Source organism: Pelodiscus sinensis, chromosome 4, assembly GCF_052426305.1.
Source record: "Pelodiscus sinensis isolate ZL-2025 chromosome 4, ASM5242630v1, whole genome shotgun sequence".
In the NCBI taxonomy this organism is placed as follows: Eukaryota; Metazoa; Chordata; order Testudines; family Trionychidae; genus Pelodiscus; species Pelodiscus sinensis.
This window is the reverse complement of record NC_143055.1, coordinates 92,190,595-92,215,761: the sequence shown is the minus strand read 5'-3', so window position 1 is coordinate 92,215,761 and position 25,167 is coordinate 92,190,595. Positions and strand designations below refer to the sequence as shown.

The 25,167-nt window shown below is 41.5% G+C and overlaps 1 protein-coding gene across 2 annotated transcripts in view; it reads right to left on the bottom strand.

Annotated features, from left to right (window-relative positions):
* Positions 1-25,167, bottom strand: part of NAA15 (N-alpha-acetyltransferase 15, NatA auxiliary subunit) — a 72,838-nt gene that overhangs the window by 6,949 nt on the left and 40,722 nt on the right. For both annotated transcript variants that reach the window (XM_075929931.2, XM_089777984.1), the window contains 5 exons: positions 19,621-19,814; positions 15,113-15,221; positions 13,478-13,576; positions 7,537-7,680; positions 5,109-5,206 (listed from right to left, as the gene is read on the bottom strand). In XM_075929931.2, the coding sequence (XP_075786046.1) occupies positions 5,109-5,206; positions 7,537-7,680; positions 13,478-13,576; positions 15,113-15,221; positions 19,621-19,814 (644 nt within the window). The remainder of the gene's footprint in view (positions 1-5,108; positions 5,207-7,536; positions 7,681-13,477; positions 13,577-15,112; positions 15,222-19,620; positions 19,815-25,167) is intronic.

Below are 25,167 nucleotides of genomic sequence, written 5' to 3'. Positions count from 1 at the left end.
TAAAAATATTAATCTAGGACACTCATTAAAATATATAATACTTCTGAAGTTATTTTTTAGCATCTGTCCTACTCCTAAATATGTATTTTTCTAAGTAAATACATATAAAGAACATTATGAATACTTGGGAAAGTTATAAAAATATTTCTAGATTTAGCCTTCTTATAGCATAAAACGCTACAAACACTAGTAAAAACACTAAATTTACTCTGTAGCATCAAAGCATCTGGTAAAGAGAAGTTTCTAGCCTTACTAGTTGCACAGTCTTTTAACATAAATAATTATCACTTCACTTTGTTGAATTTGCTGGAAGAAAAACTGGAAGAGCAAAGAGCCAATCCTCCCCCCACAGTTCTAGAGGTCAGTAATTCCAGCAGTAAAGCATTTAATTTAAATTTTGTTTCTAGCTTTACCTACATAATTATTCTAGATTAAATCGGGAGTATTTTTCCTAAATATCTGGACTTTATAATTATGTAACTATGTCAAGGACTCACGTGGGTTTATAAAACAAAGCATTACTACTTAAGTAGTTATTTTTCATTTATAGATATTTTGCAGTGCAAAAAATCCATATTCCTGCAGTAACACTCCTCATATATAAGTAAGGCTATGTCTACACTTCATGCTTATTTTGAAATAACAGAGTGCATGTTTCCACTGCAAGTCTATTATTTTGAAGAAATTTTGAAATAATTGGCTTCTTATGCCAACTTCTGTAACCCTCATTTCACGAGGAGCAAGGGAAGTCGAAGGGAGAGTGTTCTTCCTTCAACTACGCAATTAACGTAGCTGAAGTTGCAAATCTTAACTCGACTTTAGCCTGCAGTATAGATGTCCCTTAATGGAACCTCTCATTGCTCAAAATCCTCAGCCAATGGGTTCAAGTGGGGCCCAGTGCACACCAGTGCAGTTGAGCTCTAAATAAACTACAGTACTTCTAAGCATTAACACCATTAAAAAAAGTGTAATTTTTTAAACACAAAGATTAAAAACAAAACAAAACCTATTACAAAATCTCCAACTCAAGTCAAAAAGATGTCCAGCTAGAGGCACACAAACACTACTGCAAAGTAACAGAGAAATATATTTTCTTTTTATCAAAGATAGATGCCTTGCAATAGATCTTAGTTACAGGAATAATAAATGTGTCTTTTATTGTTAAAAATGGTTTAGAACACTGCATTAAAGTGGGCCTATAAGCAGAAGGACTTGGAAAGAATACATGAATACACTCTGATAAGCACACATGCAAAAGTTACTAGACTTGGAGAATGACATAGCACAGAGAAAACCATGGAGAAGAGTCTTCAAATTACAAAGACACCCACTAAATAAATAAAACATCTGGGAGGTGTAACAGATGGAGCACTTAAAACATTGGTGGCAAATTTTTTTTTTTTTTTTTTTTTTTTTTTTTTTTACTATAAGGCTAAATATGATGATGAATACTACTTGATGAGTATTTGAGAATTACATGTAGTTTCCCTACATTTGTCAAAAAGGGTAAATGGGATGACTCAGGTAATTACGGGCTTGTCAGCCTGACAAAGATCCTGGGCAAGATAATGGAGCAGCTGATACTCAACTAATAAGGAGTTATTGGGTAATGTAATTAATGTTATTCACCAAAGGTTTATAGAAAATATGGATTGTAAAACTAATATGATATTTTTTATTGATGAGATTACACATATGGGTTGATAAAGGCATTAGTGTTTACATAATACAGTACATTCAGAATTCTGTAAGGTGTTTGACTTGGTATCACACAACATTCTGATTAAAAAATTAGAATGATATAAAATTAACATCACACACACTGAATAAATTAAAAACTGGCTCAGTGATAGGTCTCAAAATGTAACTGTAAATAGTGAAACAACAAGTGGGTGTATTTCCAGAGGGATTGCACAGAGACTGGTTCTTAGCCCTACACTACCTGACAGTATTATTAGGGCTGTCAATCAGAGTTAACTCAAGCAATTAACTAAAATATTGAGATTAAAAAATGAATCATGATTGATCACACTGCTAAATAATAGAATACCAACTGTAATTTATTAAATGCTTTGGATGTTCTACATTTTTAAATATAATGATTTCTACTACACAGAATATACTTTGCATTCTATGTTGTAACTGATATCAATATATTTGAAAATGTAAAAAATGTCCAAAAATATGTAAATAAATGGTATTCTATCATCACAGTAAGACAATAAAATCTTCACTGATGTTTGCAGATGACACAAAAAGTGAGGGAGTAATCAATAATGAAAAGAATGGGTCAGTGATTCGGAGTGGTGTAGATCTCTTGATATACTGGGAGCAAAGAAATAATATATATTTAATTATGGCTAAATGTAAATATACATCTATGCAGAAAGAACACAGGCCATACTTACAGGATGGGGGCTCTAAACTGGGAAACAGTGACTAAAATAAATATGGAAGTCATGGTGGATAATCAGCTAAACATAGCTTCCTGTGTGATGCTGTAGTCAAAAGAACCTATGCTATCCTGAGATGTATGAACAGGGAATTCTTGAGTAGGAATAGAGCATTTATTTAACTTGTGTACTTGATACTGGTGTGACTGTTGCTGGAATACTGTGTCCAGTTGTGATGCTTACAGTAAGGATGTTAAGGACTAGTTGACTACCTCCCCCCATGCTGCCTCTATCAGATAGATTTCTATTACCCCAGCTCTCATTCATTTCAAAGGAAGAATATGGAAGTGCCTAATTTACTCCACTAGTAAATTACTCGTTATTTAACATCCTTAGCTCACAGTTCAAAAAGAAAGTTGATAAGTTGGAGAGAGTTCAGAGAAGAGTCATAAGAACGATTAAAGGACTAGAAAACGTGTCTTATAGTGATAGATTCAAAGGATATGTCCTCTACACTGTCATCAAACATCCATGGCTACCCATGTCAGCTGACTCAGGCTTGAGTTATGGAGCTGTTTAATTGTGGGGCAAGTCCCAGAGCCCAGGCTCCAGCTCATTACTCTACAAAGCAATTAAACAGCCCCTGAACTGATTCTCTCTATGTAGTCACTGCAAAGAATAAAGACCTTCATGTGAGTTACTCAAAGAAATTCAAAATCCAATTTCTTTACACAGATAATTTTTGGAATTGTTAGGCTAAGGGTATTTAATACATGTGACTGCCTGATAATCAGTGGGTCTTGAATGATGAGCATGCTAGAAATTAATCCTACCCTGTGAGTGACTATTTAATTTATTCTTAGTCTGTATTTACTGAAATCATTCATTATGTCTCTAAAATTCAGATTTCCCTTCACTAGTTAAAAAAATAGTGACACAATCCTGGACAGCTGCATGTAAGTGATGTTTTGACCAATATGAGCTAGCAGCTCTGTAAAGAGCGTACTCAAAGGATCACTGAAATAATATTTTCTACTTTAGGACTGTTATATAGAAAAAAACCCCATTTACCTCCACAATTAGTTTACTATACTAGGAATAAGAAACTAGTGACATGAGATGATGATACTTTTTTAATTCATATTTTTAATTTAAAATGAACGAACATCAAGTGCTATAGAAAGTTTATTAAATTTGCTTGAATAAACCTGAATTTTAGTTCTCTAAGAATGTGAAGAGATAGAAAGGTCTTTTACAATTACTTAAGGACAGTGATCTCTGTTGTAAGGAAGGAACTGGACAGTTAGTAGCACAAGGGGTACTTGGGTTCTACAGCTGGGGTTATATACAATGCTAGAGCCTAATGGCTCAGCTTTCTGAGCGATGGGGACTCCAGTCAAGTACTAGGAGCATAAGCCAAGGAACATAATGAAAAAGAACAGCTTTAAAAAAAAAAAAAATCACATTTTCTAGTAAGTGCAAGAATGTTGGAATAGATTTTATAGTGGGAGCGCTGAGAACCACTGAACCAAACTTTAAACCTGTATATAATGGAAAATCACTCCCAGCCAGGGAGTGTTTCGGTTTCCCTTCCCCCCCAACATCCCTCTTTCCAGCACTTGTCTGTGTCAAGTGTCTAATGTCATTGGTATTGAAGCAGGGAGAAGAAAGGAAATTCAGGAGTTTTGTAAATTAATCCAATTTTGATCTCTCCATTCTGACTTATTAAAAATATCTTTACGAAGTGGTTTGTGCCCACAAAAGCTCATGATACCATTCAAATGTTTTGTTAGTCTTAAAGGTACTGCAAGACTATTTGTTGTTTAAGTTTTTCCAGTTACACACTAAGGGTATGTCTAACTTACGCTTTATTTTTGAAAGAGGGTATTCAAATTCCCCCGGAATTTGCATATCTTCTTCCAATCTCACTTTCAAAAGCGGGTCTTTTGAGAGTGAAAATAATCTGGACGCATTTTTTTTTCGCGAGGGAAAAAACCCCCCTTTTTTGAAAAACCATTCTTCCTTAAAAAATGAGATTTACATGGTTTTTCGAAAAAGGAGAAAAGGGGGGTTAAAAAAAAAAAAAAAAAACCGTGTCCAGACTACTTTCACTTTCAAAAGACCCTCTTTCAAAAGTGAGATTGGAAGAAGATAGGCTATGTCTAGACTAATTTGCATATCCTCTTTGAAAAATAAAGCATAGTCTAGACATAGCCTAACTCAGCTAGCTATCCCTCAAACATTTGTAATTCTTATGACCTTTATCTGAGGTCACAATGCTAGATTTTCAGTCATCAGATACATATTGTCTTAATTTTTTCTAATATTATTTCTTCCGGAAAGAGAGAAGCATATTTCACTAATTCCAAGGCCACACCCTCCAGAAAGGGCAAAATAAAATATTCCCATATCTGTGGCAAAAGCAGTAAAGATGGGTAAAAAGCTATTTTCAGATGTTTTTGTCAGTTAGAAAGTGTTAAAGTTGGAAGTTCTGCCCATCTGCAGAATATAATTAAATGTATATATATAAATACAGTTTATGGCTCTACCAACTTTCTAATATAATCTTAAACTTCCCAAACAACCGAAATGATATTGCTTACAGAACCAAAAACTTTAAGGGCGCCAATGCAGCAGGGGGACAAAACACAAGAACCAAGTATCTAGAAAAGGCAAACATTCAGGTTCCAAAAATATAAAATCTTCCCTCTTTACCTGAAGATTCCTGTTGGTAAGTGATTCATCAAGGGACGTTGCCAGCTCCACTGCTCTTTTCTGACTGGAAGGATCCAAGTAGTAGACCATTTTGGCAGCTACAAGAGAAAAATAATGTTCTCCAGCATAGTATCAAGTCAAATGAGTCTATACTACATAAAGATTGCATAGCTCAAGAAAAACAAGGAAGTACTGAGTTCTAGATCAGAGTTCAAAACTGGCCCAAAAGGATTACCTTTTACCATGATTACATTACATTTTCCTCAGAACCCTACTTCATAGAATAAATGAGCAGTTACTCGGTGTCTCAGTTTATCCTCTTCATTAAATAAGGGATCAACCACACATTGAATGTAAACCACCAAAATTCTGCACTGAGTACAAAAAATATTAATTTCCTCATGGATATGTATGCTAAGTTCACAATACCATCTTTCCAGCACAACTGTGAGATTAGGCGGTATTCATGCCCTATTTTACAACTGGGGAATGGACATGAAAAAAAAAATCAAGGGCAAAATTCTTGTAACCAAAAACAAACAAAAAACTCAAAATCCACACAATCTCACTGATCCTCAACTTGGGTCATCAGAAAAATCAAGACTTTTAGATACAAAACACAGACATCCACCTCTTCAGCTAATGGTGTAACTAGTAGCAGTATAGAAAACTTATCTATTTCAGTGATTCCCAACTGCTGGTCCATGGCCCACTGCTAGGCTGTGACCCTGCTGGCGGTCAGAGTTCAAGCCATCTGTTCCTGGTGGCTCAGCTCCAGCAGCCTTGGTGGCTCAGGCGGCAGCTAGAGGAGGCGGAGCAGGAGGCGCCTCCTTTCCTCTCCCCCTCTCTGCACTTGGGGAAGAAGGTGGCACAAAGAAGGAGGGGGGCGTAAGCGCTGCCAATGGCCGCTCCTCATGCCTGCATAGCCACTTTTGCCCATGGCGGTAGGAGGTGGAGGAGCAGGAGCAGGAGACGCCTCCCCAGGGCTTTCAGCTCCCTCTCCTGCCCATGCAGCTGCTTTTGCTGGCAGCAGCATGGGGGCTGAGGCAGAGCAGGAAGGGCCTCCCCAGCCTCTTTTGCTGGCAGCAGCGGTGGCGCTCAGGAGGGGGCACCTCCCTCTCTCCTCCCATCATCCATAATGACAGCTGACCAGAGCTCTGCACTCCCCCCACACCCATGGAGTGCAAGGCGCACTTGGGGAGGGAGGGGGTACGAAGTAACTCCCCACACGGCAGTAGGCAGTAATGGCCACGCTCCCTAGAGGGGGCAGCCTCACTCTGGGGAATGCAGGCCCAAAGGTGATGGGTGAGGGCACAGGGCAAGAGGATGTTTGACCCCAACAGTCAGAGGTTAACGGGTCAAAGGCAATGGGGCGTGGGAGAGGGGGTCAAAATGTGTTAGACACTGGGGAGCGAGGGACTGGGCTGGGGCTAGGTGGACTGGTAACATTTTATTTGCATATTTGTGTTTGTGTAATGTTTGCATAATGAATATACAAATATGTTACCAGCCTGCCATACGTTTGTGAGTGGGTTTGCCGGTCCACGACATAAAAAAGGTTGGGAACCACTGATCTACATGGAACAGACACTAAAGGGGATGAGACACTTGGCTAGCAAGTTTCACAGCAATTCGCTCACAGCAGAATATGTAGACTCAGGACATCTGACTGCAACTCCAGGTTAAGGAAAAGAGTGTTCTCTAGTAGCAATAGACCATTCTACAGATTTCTGCCCTACTGGAGCTAATCAGTTCAGACAGTGTTTGAGTTAAACTCCAGCAGAAGAACTCAAGATTTCAAACACTACATTGCAGATGACAGCTGTCTGAATCTTTAAGTTCAGTATATTAGACTACAGGACTCACAATTTATGATCTATTTTGACCAACTACCACTTGTTGCCCATGCCATTTGAGGTTGTAATCTATGGAACTAGCAAGAAAAGTGTTTTAAAATATCCAGTTTTTCCATGTCACAGAAACTTCCCATTACCAAGACATTTTGACTTAAAGAATCAATAAAACAATTATTTTGTAAAAGTGACATTCATACAAACTGTAACCTAAAACATGTAAGAGAGTTAAACAACAATTAGTATTAAAAAAATCTTCTATGACACTTCACTTACACCAGAAATGTCAATAGGCCAGATGTGATCCAAAGATTTTTAGCCAAGAATTGAGAGATATAGGAAGAGATATTAAAGATACATAGGAAAGGAAGAAAAGTTGTTTTCAACTGAGATTCTGAATGGATACAAGAATGCCATTCCAAATGGCAAGAGTAGATTCTTACACTGTTGGTGTGATAACAGAGAGAAGCCAGTGCTAGATGACCTCAGGAAGTGGGAAAGAGAAAGACAAAGCTAAGGGTTTGGGGGTAAATCTGCAGAAACAGTAAAATTCAGAAATAACAAAAACAATGTACCTGATAATCTATGTGGTAGTGAATCATAGTTCTTTTTAAGGAAAGCTTCATTGAAGTTCTTTGGATTAGTTGCCCCAAAAAGCCGATTCATTTCTTGATTTAACACTGTTCTAACTGTATCAGGTAGATCTTTACTTTCAGATACTATTGGGTAAAAAGGAAAAACATATATTTAACATAGATATGGATATTTTCTATCGTTCATCAAAACAAAATACAATTGATGTGACAAATATAATCCATTCTGACATTAGTATAAATCAAAGAAACTGGTGTCAACTGAAAATTCATTAAGTTCTATTTTTCCTCTTTATACTTTATCACTAACAAGTTTTCACAGATGAAGCATTGCAAACTTTGCTTTTACAGATTATATTGACGGTAAAGGTCACCTCATTACAGAGATGGCAAATACTACAACAATCGGTGCCCAGAAATTGACAAAGATAATGATTTACTCTACAATAACTCTGGTTCTTCGAGATGTTGTAGAAAGTGTGGATCCTACTGTGCAGTGTGCATATGTCTTATGCATTCAAGGCCAGACATCTGAATAACAATGACTGTCATAGATCATACTGGGCTATAAAAGATGAGGCAACTAAGATCCTTCCACAATTCCCTTGCAATTTGAAGCCAGTGGCAGCTGAATATACCATAAAGCAGGGATGGAGGACAGATTGAGATCTACACTGACCACAACATCTTCATGAACCACAATTATTGTTGACCAAACATGCCACTTCTGTGAGCAGCTGCATGCGATGCTAGGGTTGGGATGGAACCCAACTAACTTCCCTAGCCAATCTGTGGATTCCTCCTAAGACACACCTCTGGCAACCTTGGACAGCAAAGTGGAGGACAGTGTGGATGGTGAGGAGAATGAGGCGGCGGGCGACCAACAGTCTGGACCTTTTTATAACTTTGGAGACAATCCGCTTCTCCCAAGGCATTTTACAGCCAGGCCCTGATGTTGGGGAGGGCATCTGCTCACAGAAGTGGCATGTTTGCAGTGATTATTCAGACAGTCCGTTTTCCTCCTCTGTCTTTTGGCATGACTGCCTCAGTTCCTTTATTTTCATGCAGCACTGCTCAGTATGCCTGGCATATCTCTCTCTTTCATATCTTTGTAATCTTGACATAGATATGAGTTTCTTTTTTGCTGGTTAGTAGTTCTGTGAGAACAGATTTCTCTCCCTACACAGCAGTGAGGTCCAGGATCACCTACATGCTCCATCCTGGTGCTCGTTTGCAACCCTGGGCATTGATGGTCAGTCAGGTGTGCTGCTGTGGTGAGCTGCCTACTCTGAGGTCTGCTTGCAACACAGGAAATAAAATTTAAATTTTCCCGGGGCTTTTCCTGTGCACCTGGAGAGCAGCAGAGTTGAAAGTTCTGGCCAGAGCAATCACAGAGGGCCACTGTGGGATACTTCCTGGAGACCAAGAATGTTGACTTTCACAGCATTATGTCTGCACTACCATAAAGTCAACCATGCAAGGTCAAATTTAGCTTTACTCCTTGTGAAAAGTGGGAGTACTGAAACTGAGATGACAGAACGGTCTTTGTGGTGTGGACTCATTGTGTAGAAAAAATCAATCTAATGTGACTAAGTTCAACCTAAACTCTCAGTATAGACCAGGCCAGAGTGTGGTATCAACCTTTGGGGAAGCAGAGCACAAGCTGCCATGATAAACCCAGAGATCCACCTAGAAGTCTTTATAGAGATTGTGGACTCCTTGGATCTCTCTAGGATGGACAGAGTCTTGATTTCCAAAATTCCTTGATCCCATTTACAGTAAAACTCCAATTGTTCAGCAATCCAGTGGTCCGGCACTCCCGATAGCCCGGCACCAACCGGAACCCGGAAGTGCTCAGGCCAGTCAGGCAATTGGAACTGCCCAGCCACTGGCTTGCAAGCAGCAGTGGTAGTGGAGGAGAGGGGGCAAGAGGCAGGCAGCTAGTTAAGGTGGGGTGGGGGGGGAACGGCGTGGCGAGGGGCAAACCCTCCGCCGTGCTGCAGGAAGGCAGTAGAAGCCCCATGCAGCTGGCTTGCAAGTGGGGAAACCCAGCCCCCGGCTTGTAAGCGGTGGCGGCGAGGGGGCGAGACACATGCCTGCCTTAAACAGATGCCTGCTTCTTGCCCCCTCTCCACCGCCACCGCTTGCAAGCTGGCTGCGTGGGGCTTCCACCGCCTCCCTGCAACACGGCGGATGGTTCACACCTCGCTGCACCATTCCTCGCCGGCCCCCTTCCCCCACACACGCAGCGTGGGTCCCGTAAGACCTGTCACAGCACCTCACCAGAGTACCTCCCGATACTCCAACATATCCAATAATTCGGCATCCCCTGGGTCCCAAGGGTGCTGGATTATCGGAAGTCTACTGTATATAAAAGGCCAAGGCCCATGTAACATCTAAACTAAGATAGGGGATCTCACACCAACATCTATGTAGTTCAGGGTAAAATATTGATCAATGAATGGCCTAGTTAAGATGAAAATCTGACACCACTTTATGTAAAAATGTATGTAAAAAAATTTACAGTTGTAAAAGTATTTTATTGAAAAATACTGTAAATGGAAGGTTTGTCATCAACACCCCAATTTCTCCAACCTTGTGGGCTATTGTGGTAGCTTCTGGACAAGCCATCTTCATAGCTAAGTGAAGCAAGAAGCAGGTTGCCATAGGTTCAAGCAGAGTCCCTTAAGGTGTCTATGTACCAAGTTGAGATCCCAAGTAGGATCCTTAAACAAGGGGTAAAACTTCCCTAAACTCTTAAGAAATCTAGAGTAGATAAAAGACTGTCCTCCCTATTATGCTCCCATGGAAAAGGCTCAATAAATCCTGCAAACTTGATGTAATTTGTGAAGTTATACTTGGCCATGATTGCCTGATAGGTTGCTATCTGAAACCAGAAGGTCGCAGGTGAGTAAACTTTCCAGCCAAAAACGTCTTACCTTTTCTAGTCCTTATAATGGGATATATCTACAGTAATACTGTTTACTCTTCTCATTAACTTCAATTACCATGGAATTAGGGGAGTGTGTGGGAAACCAAAAATGTTGAATCCCTAGGAGATGCATAATATTTCTTATCTACCCATATGCAAGTTGGTGGTATGGTGGCAATGAGTTTTGCTACATAGTCTTCACTTAATCTAGAAGTGCTCCATTAACAGCACAGCCCACGTAGGTGTTGTTGACTGAAGGAGCTGGACAGAGCTTGTGTTGTGAATCTTTACCATCCCCACAAAATCTTTTATACCACCAAACACAATCAAGTATTTTGGCTACCTCTCATTTAAAATGAAAAATGTCTCTCCAGTAGGGATGTGAAAGTGTTACCATGTACATGATTAACAAATGAGCACGGGTTCATTGGTTAACTGTCATGGTTACACGCAGGCACCCTGTATGTTCCCCAACTGCCTCAAGTGCTTCCCATGCTGCTGCAGGGGGGTGGAGAGAGGAGATGGGAGTTGGCTACAAATTTTCAGTGGTTACAATTTTACTTAACCGCATTTTAACATCCCTGTTCTCCAGTACCCTGTTTCCATCAAGGCGATTGTTTGTACAGTTAAGGTACCTAGAATTTTGACTAATTGCGTAGAAGGGGGAAAAATAACTCTAAAATGATCATTATGAATCTGAAAGTAAAACATTTACCAAAGGTAAATCTGTATTCACCAATTTTAATTTTCATAGCTGCAAGATATGCAAAAAAGACAACAGAACACACACAGCAGAAACTAAATTTGACTTAAAATTCTTTACTTTTAATCGCACAGGTCAAGCAGTTTGTTTAAAGAATATGATTTTTAACATTATAATTGTCCTTTAAGTCACTCAGGAGTAGTCAAAACTGAACTGTTAATCTAAAAAAAGAATGTATTCAGCTAAAAAGCATTCTACCATATGTACAGTAATTCCTCCTTTTCGTGATACCACAATTTTTTTTTAGGGAACGTTTTTTGAACAACATGACTGTCCCCACAATAACACGATTTCCCCGACTAGCCGGCTGGCTGCCGGCGGCTGTGCAGGGCTTCCCCTGCCTCCCTGCAAAAGCAGCAGAGGTTTGCCGCTCGCCACATTGTTCCCTGGTGACCTCCTCTGGCCAGATACCTTGCTCCCTCTCCTCTGCCCCCCGCTTGCAGCTGGCTGCTTGGCTTCCCACGCTGGCCGGTTGCCGGCAGCTGCGCTGGGCTTCCCCTGCCTCCTTGCAAAGCGGCGGAGGTTCGCTGCTCGCCGTGCTGTTCCCCAGGGACCCTTCCTCCCCCAACCTTATGTCCCGGTCCCAGCTGCTAACAAGTGCAGGCTGGAGCCACGAGTGCAAGCACAACCACTACCTTTTCCATTATTTTCAAGGGGAGAAGAGACCCTGCATAACACATTTTCACTTAGCACAATCATTTTCTGAAACGTATCTACCGTGTTAAATGAGGAATTATTGTAATTTGGTATTAAATATTTTTAATTAATTGTGTTGATTGTTTGTAAACTGAAACAAATGATCACAAAAGATAGCTGTAGACAGAATATATATTATACCTGGAGGAATGTGCATCTCTGCACATGTGCAGAATTCATGTTCCCTGCAAAATGTGTTCTTTCCACAGAAAACATTATTTTTCCACCAGGGGCTTCTGAGGCACCAGAACAAAGAGCAGCTAGTCCTAGGTGGGAGCAACTCTGTAGATAGGTGGGTAAAGAGACTGCATTCCTCCCAACCTGTGAGGCCAGTTGAGGAGGAACAGAATATTGCGTGGGGGGGGAACGGTGGGGGGACAGTGAGACACACATGGGACTGTTGGGGGGTGGGTCAGACTGGGATTCAAAAGGGCTAGTGGGGGACGGTTTAAGATGGGCTGAATGGGAATGGGAGGTAAAGAGAAAAGTAGAATGCAGGGACATATGGGGATGGGGTCAAATGTGATTGACTGAAAAAGATGCTAGGGGTTAGCCGGGATCTACATGGGTGAGGCGCCCCAGCTCCTTAAATTCCTGCTCCCAAAATAACCACTTCAAACCTCCCACTCATATTCAGCAACCCTCCACATTGGCTTCTAGGCTTCTTCCCAGTAATTATTTTCTTATCCCTCAGCTCCTCCATTATCCCCTTTCATCAGCCTTTGCAATTCATCTGAGGGATGTGGGAAATACATTTCTGAATTGCGGGTTAAATTAATTACTCAAAGTTATGTATCAATATGCCCAGCAAGTAATGTGTCTATCAAAAAATACATATCCTGAATCTTTTTTTGTTGTCTGTATTGTTACAGACATACTTGCTGGCAGGTATTTGAAATTACCAAAGTACAGTAATTGAAACTGGCATGATTGTACTGTATTATTTAGATCAGGGGTGGGCAAAAGGGCCTCCGTGGGCCAGATCCGGCCTGCCAAGCGGGTGGATTCGGCCCATGGAGGCCCTGCTGCTTCCCCACCCCAAGGCCAATTAGCTGCTTGCAGGACGGGAGCAGAGCGGAGAAGGCTTCGTGTGCTCCCCCGCCCTGCCAGGAGCATGTGGCACTTGCGCGGGGGGGGGAGGGTGGGGGGGAGAAGGAGACTTCGCACACTCCCCCGCCCCCAGGCCAATCCTTTGCCCTGCCCCAGCCCCGTGAGGAGCCCACGGCACTTCAAAGTGCCTCGTGCTCCTCAAATGACAGGAGAAGACTTCCCGCGCTTCCCCAGGCCCTGGAGGTGGGGAAGTGTGCCAAGCCTCTTCTAGGGCATGGGTGCCTAGTGGGAAGGGGGGGGGGCAAAGGGGCTCCCCCACCCCCAGACCAATCATGGTGAACGAGGGCTACTTCAAAAAATTTTGAAGTGGCCCCTTGGCATATCGTGAGCAAAATTTTAAAGTTTTTGGCCAAGAATTTTTTTTTGGCCACAGAACTCCCCCAGGCACAGTATGTGTAGAGATATATACAGCAGATACATACCACTGCCAAAGAGGTGAATCATGCACTCATGAAGCCAAGGATGACTGGAGTCAATAGCAAATGCTCTCTTCACAGATTGCAGCATCAGAAGAAATTTCTCTGTAAAATGACATAATGGTAGTGGCTAGGTATAGAACTATTTTGAAAATCTTTTAAATGAAATCAAATTAAGTTTTAGATGTTAAGACTGAGAATGATAATTTATCTGAAATGTCTATGACCAGAACAAATCAAAGATGAATGTATTTTCGCTGATTCTTTTGCAAATCATTCACTGTTCACAGTATCCCTACTTCATTACAGTTAGTGAGTGAATTCAGAGATACAAGCTACTTAAACAAAAACTTTGTTTAATTTGATAAACTTAAATGTTAGCTATTTAAAACTTGTAGTCTGGACAGCAATTGTATATCTTGTTCCTTCTGTGTTACTGTACTGATAGTACAATTTATCCCCATGTAGTACGATATGGCTAACTTAAGGTCATTGTGATAAGGTACTGCATAGCAAAAATGCCTAAGGACGTTCAAATCACTTTTTTCCCCCCTAACTGAAAAGCTGGAAAGAATCAACCTCATAAGGCATCAGTGCCCAGCCCAGGTCACCATTGGAGGCAAGTGTAGATAACTCTGAGGTAGTCTATGTCACAGAATTCTAAGAAGCAATATGATATTTGTTATTCATCCAAGACCCAATGGGAAGGAAGAGAACAGTACTGTGTGGATCAAAAACGGATGTTAGGAACTTATCCCAATCTGAAACTAGACTTAAAAAAAATCTAAATATTATTTATTTTTATTAGGGATGCGAATGGGTAAAACCAGTTAACTGGGTAACAATTAACCAATACCCGGGAGCGGCCTACCACAACCGGAGCGCTGCTCAAGCCCAACAGGGGAGCAGGAGTACTGTGCAGGTTTGCAGGTGAGGCAGAAGCGCTGGCAGGTGAAGGGGGAGAGGACTGCCAGTTTCCAGCCCATGCAGACTCATGGACAGGGCGGAAACAGCAGCAGAGTGTACATGAGAGAAAGAGCTGGCATCCCTCCCCACCCCTGCCTTGGCTCCCCCCTTTCCTGCACATGCTGTTAGCCACCAGGCCAGTGGGGCTGCAGCAGCAATGTGAGACCTCTCCAGCCCATCCCCATTTAACCGGTTAAACTTAAAGTTTAACTGGTTAACCAAAGTAAATGTGATTTTACATCCCTAATTCTTACATAAGAACATAGACCTGAAATCAGATTAAATGCAAATCCAAATGTAAAAATCTGCATGCTTTTAACTTGCATTCATGAATGACTATGGGTACAAGCAAGCTAACTGGAAATATGCAAGTCTGTACATTTTTAATCTCTGGTCCTTAAGGATTTAAAGATTATATCAAACAAACAACCTCCCCCCAAAGCAAGCCTCTGTACCCGCAACTGGATAACTGGATAAATGGCAGCTCTTCCAGATTTGAGAAAAGGTGGTCCTTGTTATTCCACAGAAAAATTAGGGCGGGCAATGTTTCCAATCAAAAGCTACATCCATCAACTAGTGTAGCAGTATAGGTCAGTATTATTAATTTTCAAATATATTACATTATTCTAGTGTGATAACGACAAAGTTATTTATTCTATTAGTTCTTTCACCTACCTTTCCTGAAGTAAATCTCAAAAGCAAAAAGATGGGTCTCTATTTTATTCTTTACCAAATTCTTCAATGGTGTTAAAAATTTAATGGCTTCTTCCAAAGGTGCTTCAATCTAAAAGTGCAAGAAATGTGACACTTAATGGGAATAAAATAAATGACATTAATTTTACCCTTTATGAACAGGAATATGAAACAAACAACATAACTGCTTTCACAGGGTGAGGCACACTGGATGTCCTGAATATAAATTATTTCATATATTGCATGTCAGATATATTCAGATATTGGTAAAAGAATATGGATGTCAAAGTAGTAGCACGCGTTGGCTGCCTTTAAAAAAAAAAATGTATGCTCAGGTATCTAGCTCTCAGATGACATGCCACTCAACAGTCAGTAGAGCTGCCGATCCATAGCACCTTTCCCATCTAAGAAGCTGATAAGCGTTAGGGTAGACTTCAAGATTACATCTACACTACATGCTTCTTGCACAAGAAGCCTTTTGCGCAAGAGTTTTTGCGCAAAAAATTCTTGCGCAAGAGCACGTCCACACCTCAAAGCACATCACAAAAGCGATGTGCTTTCATGCAAGAGAGCGTCCACACTGCATGGACGCTCTTGTGCAAGAAAGCTCTGATGGCCATTCACAGACTGGCCATCAGAGCACCTGTGTTTTCTCCCATAGGGGTTTCTTGTGCAAACAACCTCTGGAACATCCACACTTGCCTTTTTGCACAAGATCTCTTGTGCAGAAGGGAGTTATACCTCGTAAAAGGAGGTTTACCTATGGCAGAAAAAGCCTTCTGTTCCGCCGTTTTACTCTTGATTTCCTTGCACAAAAGTGCATTTGTGGTGTGGACTCTCCATGGATTTTTGCGCAAAAACCTTGCAGTGTAGACGTAGCCCAAATGACTAAATATCTGTCTTGAGCTCCCAGCTAAGGAAGTTCATTAAACTAAGTTCTCTCTCTTGCTTTGGGTTCTATTTTCTACAAAAAGAAAAACTATTGTTATTTTTGGAGTTCTCAGCACCTCTGAATATCGTAAATTTAGGAATCTTTTGCTCAGTTCATTTTAAAAAACAGAAAACATCTCTAGCTCTTTCTCTAGTACAGCTGTATCTCAAAATTTAACGAGACAATGGGGGGGGGCTCATTAGTAGATTGCAATTTCCTCTCTAAAAGATTTGTGAGGGCTCCTGCTGAACCTCTGAAGATTCACTGGGGATTCTCCCCTCTCCTGAAGCATTTTAAGGAAGTCCATTCCAAAAGACCAGCTCCTCTCACACTGCTCCAAGCCCTGTGTTCTCAGCCAGTCACCTCCCTTTTCTGTAGGCTTCCTGAGGTCTTACATCCTACGTTTGGGATTACAGGAGTCTCCGATGAACCTAAGGAAGTTTTCTGGTTGGAAAAGTCAGAAAATGGCTAGTGCTTCTTCCCCACTTCTTCCAGCTATTCCTCATATCGGTTTCAAAGCACCCTCAAATGCCATCAACCCTCCTGCTACTGGCAGTTTCCACAAACTACCACATTTCTGATAGAAGAGGACCTTGGGGGACAAGCTGATGTTTGGTTGAAGAACATTCTGCTTGGATGTCATAGGAGCAGAAAGGTCCAAATGATATTCCTGGGGGAATTCTCACAGCACACCTGGATCCCCCCACACTAAGCCCTGCCACACTTGAATCCTGCCTGGTTGAGCTTGCTCGCCCCACACCTGGTGTACCTGTCAGAAGGGCAAGATACAAGAGTGTTTCTGAGGCAGGCCCTGGCCCTGTTCTGTGTCAGGGCCGGTGAAGCTTCATCACTGTGTGCCAGGGTGGAAGGTGGGAGGGCTGCAGGGTGATCTTTCAAACTTTGCACATCCAGTGGCAGGTCTCCCCACTGATATACAGGAGCTTCTGCATTTATTTATTGACAAATAAAACTTGCAGAATTTTAAAATACTGTGTGCAGAATGCCCTCAGGAGTAAAATGGGAAGGGCACTCAGGAAGTGCACAGGGCTGCAAGACAATACAGCAGGGGTGAGGAACCTAAGTCTCAGGGCTTCCCCCCAGCATTGAGGAGACCACACTGATGCTCCAAGCCCCCTCTCCCCTCCCTCCCTCCCCTGCTATCCATCCACAGAGCTCGAACACACAAAATCTACTAGCCTGGGCCCCCCCTAAGGCTCTGGTGTGTAAGGATAATGAGAGGAGTGTCTTTCTCATTCTCAGTCAGGAGCCACATCAGTGAAGGAGTTGGGGTTTTGGGGGGAGGAGGGGTTTGTTTTTGTTTTGCTTCTCACTTGTGTATAGTCCCCAACTGATTTTTCTGTGGGTCAGTGACCCCTGACCTTAAAAAGGTTCCCCACCCCTGCAATACAGAATTCAAAACAGTGGTACTCCATCTGACAAACCACCTGTGGTTCAGTAGAAGGTGCAGTATTGATGAGGTAATAACATGTATGTATTTAGCTCAAATCACATACTCAAACACTGCTTTTCAATACCATGATTCTTCATAAAATGTGTGTACTGCACACAAAATAGAGGCTTTGCTTCTCTCGAGTAGTGCCAGTGGAAAAGGAATCACTATACGTAGCCATTACTGCCCTTACTCATCATATCAGAAACAGAGTAGTCATTTTACATTTTTTCTCTGAAGCAGACCCTTAATGTTGCCCATCAGAGCCCAATTTTTTTTTCCAGTTGGAAAGGAACAAAGGACAAATTCAGAGCAGGAAATAAAGCATATTGAAATGTATTACTCCAGTGATGAGACACTCTTCTACTAACCCTTATCCCATAGTGTCTACTTGCACATGGAGATACTGATAGATCCTGAGCACAGATGCACCCAAAAAAGGCATGGGGAGCAGTTGCCACCAGCTCAGCTAATATAGCTAGTGTAATCAGCATTCTGTGGATCAAGGCATTTACAATATTCCCCATTTTGAAAGATTTGTTTTGCCAGAGATCCTTCCCTAATAGTTAATAAAATAGATAATCTGCCTTCTAAATATATTAGTTTAAGGATTAGTTAGAGGCTGTTGTGCTTAGACAATTACTTCATCTGAGGCTACCATAAGGGTTTTTTTAATATTTTGAGACCGAAGCAATTCAAAAAAGAGTCAGCTGTTAGTGTTTATCACTGGTAATACATTCTTTCACAAACAGGAGTTTCAAAGTAAGTTTTCATTGAGGTCTGTCATCTGAAACTACCCTCATGATAATGAAAAAATTTAAAGTTAGAAAAGTTTCTCTAATACTCAATGCTGGCATTTCTTTGCCTCACAGATACACTTCATACAAAATCATCATTTATCACTCAACTATTCCTCTTTCACAGCTCTTTTTCATGGTCTTCAACAGAACTAATCTGCATTAGTGTAATTCATTTCTCTGGTTTTACTCAGGTTTGTCTTTAAAATTCAACTTGTCCAATCCGTAACTATTTAACCTTCATACCAAAAACCAAATCAATCTTTTCAAATCAATGCTTCCTGTCACTACAACACCTTTCAGTTATAAATCCCCAATACTATTCAGGATCCTCATGGAATTAATTTGCTCTCCCCATCTGTCCTATTCTCTTCTGTGCTGTTGACCACACTTCAAATGTGGTCCCCTGAGCAAGGTGGGATCTGGATTTGTGCTCCGGTAAGGGCACAGGTGGAAGGGGCAGGACTGTGCAGACAGCCCTCTGCACTGTCTGGAGTGGGTGTCACTCTGAGCCACCAGGAACATGTGGTGCTCCACTGACAATTTAAAGGGCCCAGGGCTCTGGCCACTGTCACAGTAACAGCAGCAGTGGCTGGGAGCTCTGGGCCCCTCTGAATTACTGGGCTTCAGGACAGGTGCCCCCCTTTACTGCTGCTGTTGGCAGGCCTGCTCTTACTCAAAATGTATATTTCGCAAGAACAGAAGCGCAGAACATTCTTCTCATATGCTGTTCTCCTTCTGACTACTGCACTGTAGTCAAGTGTAAAACTATTACATAACTTGTAATCCAATCTCAAACCCATCCTCCCCGTCTACGACTAATTCCACACAAATGTTTCACAATTTCCCCTATCTTTTTACTGAAACTTTTTCAGTTACTTTTTAATTCCTGACTCAATAGTTCCACAATACCTGTTAAAGAATGTAATAGTGAATGTATCTATCTCACCTTCAGAATATGAAGATTTTCAACCTGCTAAACTTGATGGTAGATGTAATTAGTGACCTCCTAGTACAACACATGTATGACAATATTTCTACTTCCTGCGAGGGAGCATCCAGCAGTTCTTGCTGCAATGCATGTTGTCTTTGAAGGACGAGAGAGAAACTCAGATCCTCTGTAACACTTGTAGATTACAAACCAGAGAAATTATTCCAGAAACTTTTGTTTTCAATTTGAGACACTTTTAAATGGAATATATGTAAGAATAAAATTATTTAACGATATCTGGAGTTCGAGGCAGGCAATATTCTGAAAAGCCGATTTTAATCTGATAGCCAATTACTTAACATTGTTCTGGCAAGTAAGTACCTTTGCTAGTTTCTCAGGGATAAGTTCTTCTTTTGGGCCACCGATTTCCTCATCATCATCATCCTTTTTTTTCTTCTGATTTCTCTGCTGCTTCTCTTTTTCTGCATTCTTCTTCTCCTCCTCTAATTGTGCTTTCTTCTGTGCTCTTCTCTGCTTATTACGAAGTTTCTTTAGCTCCTTGTCAGACATATTTGCTGCACAAAGACAATATGTTACAATATAAGGGTGATTACACATGGATTATCTTTTTTTAAAAAACTACATATTTACCTAAACACTTAGCAAAAATATTTGAGGTAAACACTTAAATCTTTAAATGTATGGTGTTATTAGGTTTAACTTCTAATAAAGATTCAGCACCCTTCTTCAGCACTTCTCTGGTATCGAAGTCTCCAGTCCACAAATCATCCAAGCTGTTCTTCAGTTAAGACAGACAAGACTGATATTTTTAAAATAAAACCATAGTCCCCTTCAAATACTTAACATAGAAGACTTAACGGATCAAAAAGCAAAAGATGTCTGAGATAGTCTGAACTCTCATGTTCACTCTTTTTACAAATTATAATGATTTTTGTACAGAGTATACCTTGTGAAGTATCATTTGAAAAAAGCCATAATTTGATTATCATTATTGTCCTGGTAAAGTATGTGTGATAACACTTAAAGGTAAAGTTATAAGATTCTAATGTACAACATTACTAAGACATGTTCCAAGTTTAGAAAAGCAGGCACAAGCCTGTTCCTCAAAGACAAAACGCAAAAGTGATGCTCCAGCCAGGTGTAAACAAAATCAAATGGATAATCACATGGTTGAAAAGTCTTTCTTCAGCCGGAAAAAGGGTGAGAGAAATTTACATTTTGGGAGGAAAAAAAAAAGCTATAGGCTTGTGTTCTCCCAGACTTCTTATCTCCTGAACCTCAGCTAGACCTAACTTTCAAAGAGCTATAGGAAAGGGAGACAGATGTCCCATGATCTTTCTCCTTGGATTCCTACCGACAACTTGAAGGACAAAGGAAGCATCAATGAACTGAGAAGAGATCATAGATGAAAAGATTTCACCAGTAAAACTGATAAAATAAGGACTGTGTTTTCCTTTGAAATTACTTTGCTTGTTCAATTAGGTGTTAGCTGCATTTTATTTTTTATTTTCATTGTAACCATTAGTTGCAGACTGATAAGCACTAGGATTGTAGGGCTGGATGCAAAGATGGAAATAAGATTTTGTATAACCTGGAAGCATTGGTTTGGTAAGTAGGCCTGGGCTGTAGTGGAGTCTAGATGAGCTCTTATGAACTCCAGAACTTGAGTTGGGTGCAACATAGATTTTTTTTTTTTGGTTAGTTTATAAGGAGCCTTAGGTCTCAAAGGCTATGTCTAGACTACCTTCCTCTTTCAACAAAGGAATGTAAATGAAGGACTTAGAAATTGCAAATGAAGCGCTGATTTATAAATTTTGCGCTTCATTTGCATAATGGATTCCAATCGCTTTTTCAGCAAAGGATTTTTCGGAAAAAAAACGCGGTCTAGATGCGGTTCTTTCAAAAAAAGCCCTCTTTTGAAAGAACCCTAATACCTGAAAAAATGAGTTTTACAGGTTCTTTTAAAAAAGGGTTCCCCCCCCCCCCCGAAAGAACCGCATCTAGATAGAGGGCTTCCCCCCCCCCCCCGAAAAATCCTTTGTCGAAAAAGCGATCAGAATCTATTATGCAAATGAAGCATGAAATTTGTAAATCAGCACTTCATTTGCAATTTCAAAGTCCTTTCTCTGTCAAAAGACAATGCAGTCTAGACGTAGCCAAAGAGTCTCTTGGTGAATAGCACCATGTTGCAGATCACTTCATGGGAGGGGCCAGATAATCGACCAGGGGATAAGGCAATCGACCAGGGGATAAGGCAATCATAACTCCTGCCATCATAAGTAAGCCATGACGAATGCAAGGGTCTTCAAAAAGACTCTGGGAGGGGAAGATAGACTGAAAAGAAGGACTTGGTAACTGAAAATGTTTGGAGGTTACTGTGGACTGCAGAAACTGCCTGTGCAATGGAAGTATGGTCACATGAAAATAAAGATCATGGAGGTTGAGGGCTGCAAACCAGTCTCCCTTGTTCAGTGCCGGGATGATCAATGCAGGCGTGGTTATTTTGAACCACTGCTTGCAGAGGTATTTGCTTAGTTTGCGATGATCAAGGATGGGTCTCCAACCACATGTCCTCTTTGCTGTGAGGAAGTAACACTCACCCCTGGCATTGGTCAGGCACTCGCTCTATGGCTCCCATGCGTAACAAACTGTTTACTTCTTGCTTCAGGAGCGGTTTGTGAGAAGGTCCCTGAAGAGGGACAGAGAGGGTAGGGAGGGAAGAGGGGAATGGTGTATCCTGATCTTACTTACTCTCTCGATGACTCATTGGTACACACTGATGGTAAAAGGGGCACAAATAATCATAAAATGCTGTTGCATCATTGTGAGTTATTGGGAGAGGTCGGGCAGACCTTTGACCAAAAACTCAAAAACTGCTGCTTTGAAGAGAGTGTTGGGTTGATGAACAGATGTTGGGAGACTGCCTCTTTCAGGCCCTTGTTCTGGAACGATCCTAATCAAAATCCCTCTGTGGGTGGCGATGGTATGGGGGAAATCTCCCTGTCTTTGATACAGGGTATAGCACCTTCAGTGATAGGGTGGTATGTACATCCCTAATGAATGCAGAGTTGTATGGGAGTCTTTACTGGAGTGGAGGACCTTGTCAGTTTTTACTGCAAAGAGTTTGTCCCTATCAAAGGGGAGGCCCTCCACCTTGCTCTGAAGCTCCTTAGGAATTCCAGCATCCTGAAGCCACGACATTTGGTGCATAACTATCAATATCCTGGTTGCTTGTGCAGCTGTGTTGTGTCCGCTACGTTCAATGCCATCTGAAGGGCAGTATGAGATGTGGTATAAATCGTCTTGCACTATGGATTTGACAACTGGGTGTGTGAGATTTGGGAGATGTTCTATGGAGCTCATCAGTTTTGTATAACTGTCAAAATTGTGATTGCCAGCAGAGCAGTATAGCTGGTAATATGTAGTTGTAATGTTGATAAGGAGTATATTTTTTGACCACATAAATAGTGTCATTTATGTTCTTTGTCCTGGGCAGAGGTCTTAAACTGTGGCAACTTTGCCCTGTGATGGGCTGCATTAACCACTAACGAATTTGGCTGAGTGTTGGAGAATAAAAAAGTCCATACCCTTGGACAAGACAAAGTATTTTCTATCAATCTTTTTATTAGTTCAGGGAGCTGAGCCTGGCATTTGCCATACCTCATCGGCTGCCTCTGTTATTGCCTCATCAATTGGGAGCACCAAATTAGACTGAAGCATGGGTTGTAAGTTCTTTAAAAGTCAATGCTGCTTTTCCTGAACTTCAGTAAGGGTGACTTCCTAACCAGTGGCAACATGGTTGAACAGCTCCTGGAACTGCTTCAAGTCATCTGCTGGCGATGGATTGGCCAGTATCACCGCTGTGTCAGGAGAGGAGGATGACTGGTCTATGTCTGTCACAGAGTGCATGGGATCTGGCAGGACACAAGTGTTGGGAAAAGAATACACTCCTCTGGTCATCCAATGACTGGAGAGCTCTGGTGATCTGGGTGGGTGAGCCAGGAGACTCTCTTGATGAAGGGGGCAATGGTGACGACTGCCTTGAACCGCAGCAGTGGAGTTGGCACCAGGATACCACAGTCATGCCTGCAGGAAGTGGAATGATGCTGGCCCAAGACATCGTCTATTGGTGCCAAGGAACGCGGTGCCAAACATGGGAGGCAGTGGTGCCAGGGGAGAAGGAACCAGTGTCACATTCAGTGTCTTTGGCAGTAGTCTAGCAGATTTTGACCATGCCTTAACCAGTGCTGGTATTTTAGGTGGCACCTGCGGTGTAGCCAGTGCCTGAGTCTTGTCCAGTTCTCATGCCTTGGGTGCCACTCGGGGCAGTGCCAAAGGGTGGGAATGGTGAGATTTCAGTGCCATGCCCAGTGCCGGATGTCCCCGGTTTGTCTCCCAGGGACATCTGGGCCAGTTTGTCTCCCGTACAGACCTTAGCTGGTAGGGAACAGGATGCACACACCTTTTTCTTTGCAGGTGCTTTTGTTGTCAGACAACTCGCTCATCTCTTCTGTTTGTTAGCAGACTCAGACTGGGTATTAGTGTCTCGATAGTCCGAGGGCTGTAAAGGCTTGTCAAAGCAGAACATGCGGAGATTCAGCTCTCTTTCTTGATGTGCTCTGGCCTTAAGGCTGCAACAATGGACACACTTCTGAGAGACGTGTGTTTCTTGAAGGCAGCAAATGCATGAAGAGTGGCCATCAGAGGCCAGCATATATTTGTCACAAGGTTCATACTTTTAAAATCCAGGAGTTCCTGACATATTGCCAATTAGGCTAACAGCTAAACACCATAGGCTGTTGTATTGCTCTTTTCCTCTTCTGTTCCTTCTCATTTTTTTCTTATTTTTTTTAAAGAGTTATAATGAAGAGAAAGGGGAATGAATCGTCAGGGAAGGCCACAACCTGGGCCTGTTCCCACTATATGCTGTCTCCCCACCCCTTTTTTTAAACTATATATAAGATTTTTGTTAACAGTAAATGAATTAACAAGGGAAAAATATTAAAATTATATTTTAACTCTTATCTAGATAAAGCTGAGAGACACTGAGCTCTGTCCGAGATGGAGAGTGGTAGCAAAGGAACTGAGAAGAGGACGGGCAGTGCCCGTGAACTGCAAAGGTGCGAATAGCACAAGGCGCCTATCGCGGATGTGTTGCCCGACTGGCTACTACTGTGAAAAACTCCAATCTGCAGTGTCAGGACGACCCAACACGCACCCATGGGGACATCACTCAAAGAAGGAAACATGTTTTATTGTTTTACCTAAACCAGGGTGTGTTTAAACTAACATGTTTGGGAAACTTCTTTTCGGATAACAAGATTTGTGCATATAATTTTCTGTTAATGAAATGATAAACTTTACATGAACATTCATTGTCCAAGAGGGAGCAGTACAGGACACAGATTTCTTGAGGAAAGTCTGAGAATGGGAGTTCGCTGGTATTGTCCTGCAGTTTAATTGAAGGGTGGCTGGCTATAGCACTCTTACAGTATAACTGGGAGTGATTTACATGCTGAAAGTAGTGTGTAAGTTGACCAGGAGTGGTTGCTGTCAGAGCAACACAATGTAAAAGGCACCCAAGGTTAGAATTAAGGGGACACAGCTATCCATTAGTCTAGATTTTACCCTGGAGAATGTCACAACAGCACAACTCAAGTTTCTACCCTTTGCACATTGCCTTCAAATTATGCTTCAACTTATTGGAAGAACAACTGCTTCTAATGCAATCATCCCTCAGATTGCTACCCTGAGACAAGACACCATGACCATGGAGCATTTTCTCAATCATTCTCAAATTACGTTCGGAGGTTTTTCTTTTGGAAATTATACAAGGGCTTGAAAGATTTTTTTGGAATGACCACTGCAAAATTCTAATGTTAGCATGTATACTGTATTATTAACATT